The 10,588-nt window shown below is 32.3% G+C and overlaps 1 protein-coding gene across 1 annotated transcript; it reads left to right on the plus strand.

Moving 5' to 3' along the window:
* The first annotated feature begins 214 nt into the window (after positions 1 to 214).
* LOC114313336 (uncharacterized) lies at positions 215 to 1,750 on the plus strand. The gene is made up of 3 exons (XM_082917802.1): positions 215 to 772; positions 865 to 1,012; positions 1,278 to 1,750. Exons 1-3 carry the CDS (start codon positions 215 to 217, stop codon positions 1,748 to 1,750), a joined length of 1,179 nt encoding a protein of 392 aa, XP_082773928.1.
* Positions 1,751 to 10,588: the final 8,838 nt, after the last annotated feature.

The following is a 10,588-nucleotide window of genomic DNA, read 5'->3' on the forward strand; positions in this document are numbered from 1 at the left end:
TTTGTTGAAATTTTGGTTTCAACGGTCCCACCACAATTTTCTTTTCAAAGAAGAGAATCCGTTTGTGTTGCTTTGTTGAAATTTTGGTTTCAAAGGTCCTATCCCAATCTTTGCGCATGCTCAGCTTTGATTTGTTTATATAAGACCACAATCTGCTTGTTTCATTGTCCAAAGGCGTAACAATTTTCTTGGTAGGCAGCCTCGTACTTCCAGAATGGCAGACAACGCAGGTCCTAGTTACACTGTGCCCAGTAATGCAGCCCGAGAAGCTATCGATGAAATTGCACGGGAAATGATGGTCAGAAATGATCACAACTTCCTAGAGGCGTATAACAGTGCAGCTACATATTACTACAACCATTATCACAGAGTGCCTCGAAATACATCCATACTTACAGGACGTTTATGGATGTATGAGTTGTTTAACGGTCACCAAGGCCGGTTTGAAGATGCTGTTAGCATGTCCAAACCAGTGTTCTTGATGTTATGCGACACTCTTCATAGTTTCGGATTGACACTGCCACAGCGGGAGCATAGCGTTCTGCTAGAAGAGAAGGTAGCCATTTTCATTTGTGCATTGCAGGGAATGAAGATGAAAGATTTGCAAGAACGGTTCCAACACTCGAAGGAGACTTTGTCACGGAATTTCCATGAGGTTTTGAATGTTATGATACCGTTCACAGCGGTTCATAGTAGGAGTCTTACGCCTGAGCAAGTGCAACAGGGGGGCCACCCACAATTACAATCGCAACGGCGATACCGGCCATTCAAGGTGAGACTGTTTCACATAATTTTAAATATCACTGTGGCGACATATACCATGAATTATTATTTATATATTCTGCGTAATGGTGCGTTGTGTAGGACTGCATCGGTGCACTAGACGGCACGCACGTGATGGCTCGTGTCTCGGAAGAGTACGCCACTTCGTATTACGGCCGAAAAGGCGTCCCAACACAGAACATACTGGCCGTATGTGACTTCGATTTGTGCTTCACGTTTGTGTCAGCCGGTTGGGACGGGAGCATGCACGACAGTAGGGTGCTGCACTACGTGACAACCGAGCCTAAACATCGCTTGCCGCACCCCGCACCTGGTAAAAGTATATCTTACGTAACAAAATAGTATAATCTAAAAATAATATAAGACAACTTACACATTCGTACTTGCTATCGTAATTGAGAACTTACCAAAAATAGATAATATCCTCTGAAAAAAAAAATGACGCAAAATTATTTTTCTCAAACAACTTGTTTGTAAAAAAATGTTCGTTGTAGGAAAATACTACTTGGTGGATAGCGGCTACAGCAACAAGACAGGGTACCTAGCCCCATACAAGGGATATAGGTATCACCAAAATGCTCATCGAAATCGAAGACCACAAAATGAGTTTGAACTATTCAATAAGGCACATTCGTCATTGCGTAGTTGTATCGAGCGGACATTCGGTGCGTGGAAGTCGAGGTGGGGGGCATTGCGGAATATTCAGAAGTTGAGTTTCGCTAATCAAGTGATCTTTGTGTGTGCGTCGATGGCGTTACATAACTTCATACGCCGAAACAGTGAAATTGATGAGGTCACAGTTCCTATCGCAAATAGCACCGAATACGTGGCTCCCGAAATGCCCGACCACGATGAATACGCACGGGTTGCGGATGTGATTGAGGAAGGGGACTCCGACCCTGCAATGACAGTTGTACGAGCGAACATTACGTACCAACTAGCCCAGCAACTGAACACGAATAATTGAAACATTAATGTTGGTTAAATTTGTAATGTGTGTAACTCAGATCCGTCGCAAGATTATTATCATGGTTTGTTAATGTGTTTTGTATTTCTAAATTTGTAATACTTCACAGCAGGAAGTTGATAAAGTTTTGTATCCAATTTTATGCTACATATGTCCAAAAAACACTATTGAATACAAAATGAAAAGAATAAAATAAAAAAACTTGGTTGAACAACCTAGAATAGCACTGGGCATAATAGAAAGGGAAAAGAAAAAAAAAATGACAAAAAAAGCAATTTAAAACAGAATGAAACCAAATTTGTTAAAACGAAAACAATAAAAGCGAAAAGAAAAGAATTTAAAAAAAAATTGAAAGGAAAAGAAAAAAAGTAATGAATAAAAAATGAAAACATTCAACAAAAATTTACACGTAAAAAGAAAAGAATACAAAAAAATGACAAAAAAAGGAAAATAATAAACCCAAATTAATAATATTAAAAGGAAAAGAACAAAAAATAAAATATAAATGTGAAAAGGAGAAGAAAAAAAAACCGAAAAGAATGAAAAAGAAATATTCACAACAAAGGAAAAGAAAGAAAACAAAAATTATAACGAAAAGAGTAGAAAAAAGAAATTGAATAAAATTATGAAAACAAAAAAAATAATAATATTAAAAGGACAAGTACCGACTACAACGGGAAGAAAAAAAAAATTATGTTAAGTGGAAAAGAATGGAAAAAAAAAATTGAATAAAAAAGGAAAGAAATAAAACAAATAATAATGATAAAAGGAAAAGAATTAAAAAAATACATTGTTTTAAAATAAAAAATAATAAAAACAAAAATGTTAGGGAAAAGAAAAACAAAAAAAAAATTTGGCTGCAAGAAACAAAAATTATGAATAAAGAAAAGATATAAGTGCCTTTGACCGTTGCACAGTGTCCATGGAAATGAAGAAAAATATTTAAAAATTATATGTTGGAAGTGATTGTCACCACAGACGTAAAGTGACGCTGCGCAACGGTGACACGTACTGCCGAGATTGTGTGTAAGTAACGAAGGGTAAAACAGTCATTTTACCATGTTAACTAATATTATATTACACAACTTTTTATAAAAAGTCAAAAATTTATTCCAAACAACTATCTTTTTTCTCTCAATTTTTTAGTCCAAAAAGTCAAAAAGTACACTTATTTATGACACCCCAAACAAGCCCTTAGTTTGAAAAGTAATTGTCAAAAGAAAGTAATTTCAAGTTTATCAAAAGAAAATGAATCATTGACTTCCAAGATAAATGTTCTAGAAAATGAAGCCATGAAAATGGGAAAATGAGATTTTAACTCGGAAAGAGTCTTCAATTTGTGAAAAACATTTAGTTGTATTGCAAAAAGAAAATGAGTTTTTAAAAAATGCGCAAATTATTTTGAAAGAAAATATTGAAGACTTGAAAAATACTCTTTCAAAATTCACTCAAGGCAGAGAAACTTTAGATAAAATTCTTAAAAATCAAAATCGTACTTTTGGTAGGATCGGAATTGGATATAAACCTTTTTCAAAAGTAAAAACTGTCAAAAATGGCTTTGTGTATGCATCTTTTAATCACTCTCATCTCACATGTCATTTTTGTGGTACAAAAGGTCATATTTCACCTTCATGTCCTGTTAAAAAAAATCATTTTGCTAAAATAAAAAAGATGTGGGTCCCTAAGGACAGTTCAAGAGTATCAAATTCCAACTTTTATAGACCCAAGAAAAAATGGGTACCAATAGAAAAATCAAATTTTTGTAGGTATGTTTCAAGACAAAATCCAGTAATGATAGATGGTATCTCGACAGTGCATGTTCGAGGCACATGATTGGAAATAAAGCTATGTTCGCGACACTTCAACCAAAGGATGGCGGATATGTGATTTTTGGCGATAATAGCAAGGGTAAAATCATTGGTGTAGGAAGTATTGGTAAAAATCTCTCTCCTATTATTGAAAATGTTTTATTTGTTAAAGGTTTAAAACATAACTTGCTTAGCATTAGTCAATTATGTGATAAAGGTTATAGAGTTATTTTTGAAAAAACTCATTGCACTATTGAAAATACCCTAGAAAACAAAACTTTATTTGTAGGTTATAGACATGAGAATGTATATGTGTTTGATTTACATGATTTATCTTCTCATTTTAACATTAAATGTTTATCTGCTATAAATGATAATGGTTGCCTTTGGCATAGAAGATTAGGACATGCTCATTTTGATTTAATTTCCAAACTTTCAAAAAATGAGTTAGTCATAGGTTTACCAAAAATTGTTTTTGAAAAATATAAACTTTGTGATGCATGTCAATTTGGAAAACAAACTAAAATTTTTTTTAAATCCAAAAATATCGTTTCAACTACTAGACCGCTTCAACTCTTGCATATTGATCTATTCGGACCATCTAGAACATTAAGTTTAGGAGGAAAATCTTATACCCTTGTTTGTGTTGATGATTATACTAGATATACATGGGTATTATTTTTAGCACACAAAAATGAAGCTTTTTATAATTTTTCAAAACTTTGTAAAAGAATTCAAAATGAGAAAAATCTTAATATTTGTAATTTTAGAAGTGACCATTGTAGAAAATTTGAAAATGAGGATTTTATTATGTTTTGTGATGACTTAGGAATAGATCATAATTTCTCAACCCCTAGGACTCCTCAACAAAACGGTGTGGTTGAAAGAAAAAATAGTACTCTTGAAGAAATGACCCGTTCTATGCTTTGTGAAAATAATCTGCCTAAATATTTTTGGGCGGAAGCTGTTAACACTGCATGCTATGTTATAAACCGTGTCATGATTAGACCTATTCTTAAAAAAACCCCTTATGAACTTTGGAAAGGTAGAAAACCTAATATTAGTCACTTGCGTGCTTTTGGTTGTAAATGCTTTGTATTAAATAACAATAAAAATAACTTAGAAAAATTTGATGCTAAATCGGATAAAGCTATATTTCTTGGTTATTCTATGTTTAGTAAAGCTTATAGAGTATTCAATAAAAGAACTCTACTTGTTGAAGAATCTGTATATGTTGTTTTTGATGAATCTAACGATATTATTTCCAAAAATCTTGTAAGTAATGATATTGTAAAAAATCAACCAAACATGGAGAGCATTTACAAAAAGGAAAATGAAGAAAATCCATTACGCGAACATGAAGAAGAAATGATAATGGAGAAACTTCAAGAAATATATGCTCTTTCAGAAAGTGACTCAAATCTACCAAAAGAATGAAAGTATGCTCATGGCCATCCCAAAGACCTCATCATAGGTGATGCGGCGGAAGGTATAAAAACTCGTTCCTCTGTTAGAAATATTTGTGGTAACTTAGTGTTTATTTTACAAATTGAACCAAAATCATTTTTAGAAGCTGAAAATGATGAAAACTGAATTTTAGCAATGCAAAAAGAATTAAATCAATTTGAAAGAAATGAAGTTTGGTTTTTGACCCCTCGACCTAAGGATTATCTTGTTATTGGTACAAAATGGGTTTTTCGAAATAAAATGGACGAATCTGAAGTTGCTACTAGAAATAAAGGTAGATTAGTAGCTCAAGGCTATAATCAAGAAGAGGGAATTGATTTTGATGAAACTTTTGCACTAGTTGCTAGACTTGAAGCTATTAAAATGTTACTTGCTTTTGCGTGTTTTAAAGATTTTAAATTATATCAAATAGATGTTAAAAGTGCTTTTTTAAATGGGTACATTTCGAAGGAAGTCTATGTTGAACAACCTCACGGTTTTGAAAATCATAAATACCCAAATAATGTTTTCAAACTTTCAAAAGCGTTATATGGCTTGAAACAAGCTCCTAGAGCATGGTATGAAAAATTGAGTAATTTTCTATTTGACAAAGATTTTTATAGAGAAAAAATTGATACAACACTTTTTATAAAAATCAAAAAAGAAGATATGCTAATTGTTCAAATTTATGTTGATGATATCATTTTTGGTGCCACTAATGAAAATTTGTGCAAAGAGTTTGCTAAAGACATGCAGGGTGAGTTTGAAATGAGTATGATGGGGGAATTAAATTACTTCCTTGGTCTACAAATTAAACAAACTAATGATGGAATCCATTTAAATCAAACGAAATATATCAAAAATCTACTCAAAAGGTTTGAAATGGAATCTTCAAAGCCTGCCGCAACTCCAATAAGCACATCGATAAAAATTGACAAAGATGAGCAAGGTAAACCTGTAGATAAAAAGAAATATCGAGGTAGGATTGGTTCTTTACTCTATTTTACTGTAAGTAGGCCTGACATAATGTTTAGTGTTTATATGTGTGCACGTTTTCAATCTGCACCGAAAGAGTCACACATCATCGCAGTCAAACGCATTTTCAAATATCTTGTTGGCACTCTAAATTTGGGATTATGGTATCCTAAGGGAACCACCTTTGAACTTTTTTGTTACTCAGATGCCGACTTTGCGGAATGTAGACTTGACCGAAAAAGCACTAGTGGCACTTGTCATTTTCTTGGACACTCACTCACTTCTTGGTTTTACAAAAAACAAAACTCAGTGGCTCTGTCAACTGCTGAAGCAGAATACATTGCAGCCGCTCGGTGTTGTGCACAATTGCTTTGGATGAAACAACAACTTCAAGATTTTGGACTTCACTATGATCATATTCCTATAAAATGTGACAACACAAGTGCCATTAACCTTTCAAAAAATCCTATTTAGCACTCACGCACTAAACACATTGAAATAAGGCATTATTTTCTAAGAGATTATGCACTCAAAGGTGACATTGAACTCGAATTTGTGCCTAAAAATCGTCAATTAGCTAACATTTTTACCAAGCCTCTAAATGAAGAACAATTTTGTTATATTAGAACTGAACTTGGTATGATGAATACTCCAATATAGTGTTTATATTAAAAATATATATATATAAATAAAAAATAATAATAATAATTTAATAATAATAAATAATTAAATAAAATGTTTCTAATAATAATTATAAAAAAATTAATAATAATAAAAAAATTATATACATATATTTTCTCTCTCTCACCTGCTCCGTCTCTATCTCTCACTCGCTCTATCCTTTACTCTCTCTTTTTCTCTTTCTCTTGCTCTTGCTCTCTCGCCCTCTCCTTCTTCCTCATACCCTCAGCCGACTCCATCTCCACCCTCACCATAGCCTATAACTAGCTCTATCATCCACCATGCACCATCCACAAAATCATTCATCACTTTCATCACTATCACCATCCACCCAAATCCTTCACCAATCTTCCGAACTCCATCACTTCTCTACCCGAAATCTGCATCACCATCTTTACCGATTCATCAAGTTCCATCACCGATCCATCAAGATCCGTGACTGATATATCAAGATCCATTGCTGATCTACACAAATTCGTCACCGATCTACCCAATCTTCTCCATTTCTTCCGGTCATCACCGATCAACATGTTGAAATTCTTGTTGCACCGTGTTATATTTTTTTACTTGTTGTATGTGCTCCAAATTTCCTTGGATTTAATAATGGTTGCTTCTACCTTGTCTGAAGAAATTGTTTTTATTTTTATTTTCTCCTTTTATGCTAGTGCACTTGGTGTAGTTGTTTATGGCCGGATCTTAATGGTCCTTGGTATTTATAGATTGGTAATTTGTTTCTTCAAATTTATGTAATTTTTAATGCATTAATTCAAGGGGAGACTCATATATTTTGAGATTAACAATCATTATAAAAAGATATATATATATATATATATAAAAAGGCGTGTGTATATTTTGTGCATAATTTTAGGGGGAGTATATATACATATTTTTTTTCTCCTTATCTGCACCAACAAACAAATATTTTTTTGTGCAAAGACAAAATAAAAATAAAAATATAATAATAATAATAATAATAATAATAATAATAATAATAATAATAATAATAATAAATAAATAAATAAAAGGAAGAAATGCTCGCAATTTTATTTCAGAAAAAGAAAAAATTACTCGATTACATGTAAATTTTCAGAAGGCTTCACAGATTTTTTCTTTTTCACTTCTCTCAACAATTTTTCATGAGCTCCTTTTACATGCTTCTCTCCATTTTCGATTTCTGTGAGTCTTGGCATTATCACCGTTGCATAATAATGCACTGCATTTTTCAACTGTGCATTTTTCCTTTTTAGCTCTTTCTTCTCCTTACACATATTAACTACTTGTTATTTTAACAAGCACACCTCATCTCTCCATTGCTGATTTTCTTGTACTCTTGCTTGTAATCGTCACGCCATATTAGAAACTGCAGTCATGACCTGTGTACTAAGAGCCATAGTATTATTAATAGCTTCAAAATCATTTCGACTACCAATAACACTAGAACCCTCATTTACAGGCATAGCATGTGCCTGCACCACTAGTACTCTCTCATTTGCCTGCATTACAGGCACCTTATGCAGGTCCGATTCATCGATAGATAAGGTAAGGAATGACATGATTACAAAAGACGCTTAAACAAATTTTTCTCTCCAACACTTGATGATTTCGTATCTTTGCCTATGATTTGTGTCGCTTTTTATACACTTCATCGATCCATTACTCGATGCATATCTGCTCAAATCTTTTGTTTATCAATATTTTCTGCGCTCGAGATGCTCCAAAATCCGCACAATGATTCCGACAAGACAGAAGGCCAATTATTTTATTTTGGGCCGCTCAGATTATTTTATCAAATGTGTTTGTTTCATCTCTTCATCTTTTATTTTGATGATGTCAAAGGGGGAGAAAAAATATGATTTTGCTTTTGAAAATTATAAGTTGCAGTATGTTGCAGGGTTATCAAATATTTTGTTAATTTTATTTTGTATCAAATCCATACAAATATTGCCATCATAAAAAAGGGGGAGTTTGTTAATCATATTATTTAATTTTGATGATGTCTAAAATATTATTTGTAACAATTTGGATTTTTTTTTAATATATATATTATTTGACACAAAATATTATCTTTTTAAAATATATATATTTGTTAAATATTATAATAAAAATATTTTTGAAAACTTTACTATTCACTTTTTGAAAATTTAGGCTGATCACTATTCACTTTTTGACAAAATTAAAATTGATTAATTATATTATTTTGACAAAAATGATTGATTGGTTGTATTATCTGGACAAATATGATATTAATGAGTTGTCTTCTTTTGACAAATGTGATATATCCAAATGTGTAGTAGTAGGATATATTTAGTTTAAAATCTCTACAACATATACAATATTTTAAAAAGGGCATATATTTTCAGATCCATCATAAATATTATTAAAGAGATTTTTCTGTATGCAAATATTTGTTTAGAACATTATATATATAATGCATATAATATAAATAGAATACATCACGTGTGCTATTAAACTTTTTACACTACATTGATTATATCTTATCACACTATACTAAATTGATTATATCATATTATAATCAAACAAGAAGAAAAAGATGGAGTTATATATATAAATATATATATATATATATATATATATAGATGGAGCAAATCATTTGTTTGTTTAAAAGTTCTGAATTTTGTATTAAATTGTCTACAAAAACGGTGGCTCCATGTTTGAAAAAAATAAACAAAAGGAAAAGAAAAAATTAGTCTTACTTTTATCTTTTTAATTATTAACATTTGCTGACTATTTAAAATCAAGGAGTATGCTTATGTAAGCCATGACATCAAGAGCGTGCTTATGTAAGCCATGACATCAGGAGCGTGCTTATGTAAGCCATGACGTCAGAAGCGTGCTTATGTAAGCCATGACGTCAGCAAGGAGCGTCTAACGAGTATATTTTTATGTATAAATAGAAGTGTTGTATGTGGAGAAAAAATCAAGAACTTGAAGAGAAAATTTTCTTAAGCTCCAAAATTCTGAGTACATTGTATTCTGCTCTTTCACTTTCAGATCTAAGTCTAGCCTTTGTTCTTACACTTTCATATCCACTCTTTGTGAGAGAATTATTGTAAAAGTGGGTTCAAGTACCACTTATTCTTATTCCTTATTTTTGTGAGAGATTTTGTAAGGGTAAGGCATTTATTGTTGAGTGAGGTTCAATAAATAAGAGTAAGTCCTGTGCCAAATCCACAAACTTGGTGGTGTATTTATTCAATTGATAGTAAAGAAATTCTCAAGGAGGTTCCTTGGGGAGTAGACGTAGGCCTGGCGTGCCGAACCACTATAAATCGCAGTGTTTGATTTTCTCTCCCTATCTCTCCTACTTTTATATTGATAATTATTATTCTGTTTTTTTTATTTATTAAAATTATGAATATTGTGTTATTTTTAATATTGTGAAATTTTTAATAACCCAATTCACCCCCCTCTTGGGTTGCCTATTTGGGGTAACAGAAATAATTCAAACATTAGGGTTTTAAAGAGAACACATTTTTCAGGGACTTCACATTTCAGGCACAAGTAAAGGATGATGACCCTTGCAAAATCTTAATGGTGATTGGTTGATTTCCCTTTTTTTGTTTCTTGAAATATTTTGGTCAATGACTTGGCATCCAGCCTCTTCACTAATTTGCATCTTTGTTTGTAAAATGCGAGCTCAAAATCCTTTGGCCTTACATAAGATTTGGTGGTGATGCTATTTTCTCCACAGTCGATACCAAAAATGAGTCTTACAGCATTGTTTCTGAGTTTCATTTCCTTTTTGCTAAGTATAAATGCTCTTTTTTTTTTTTTTTTTTGGTTGTAGAGCATTGTCATTTCTGCTACAATGGAATTGTAACATTTGCATCAAGAGGCCTTCAGTTACGTTGAGGAGAGAGCCGTTATAATGGCCCAAAAAGGGGTTTTTTGCAGCTCTGTCTTTTGG

This window comes from Camellia sinensis, chromosome 3, assembly GCF_055761805.1.
Source record: "Camellia sinensis isolate YWXY chromosome 3, ASM5576180v1, whole genome shotgun sequence".
NCBI classification, from domain to species: Eukaryota; Viridiplantae; Streptophyta; class Magnoliopsida; order Ericales; family Theaceae; genus Camellia; species Camellia sinensis.

What these genes read in the sequence shown, in the direction of transcription:
- LOC114313336 (XM_082917802.1), top strand. Translation starts at nt 215, where the DNA reads ATGGCAGACAACGCAGGTCCTAGTTACACTGTGCCCAGTAATGCAGCC. An exon ending in GGCGATACCGGCCATTCAAG is followed by an intron (nt 773 to 864) that starts GTGAGACTGTTT and finishes TGCGTTGTGTAG; the next exon opens with GACTGCATCGGTGCACTAGA. An exon ending in CTTCACGTTTGTGTCAGCCG is followed by an intron (nt 1,013 to 1,277) that starts GTTGGGACGGGA and finishes TGTTCGTTGTAG; the next exon opens with GAAAATACTACTTGGTGGAT.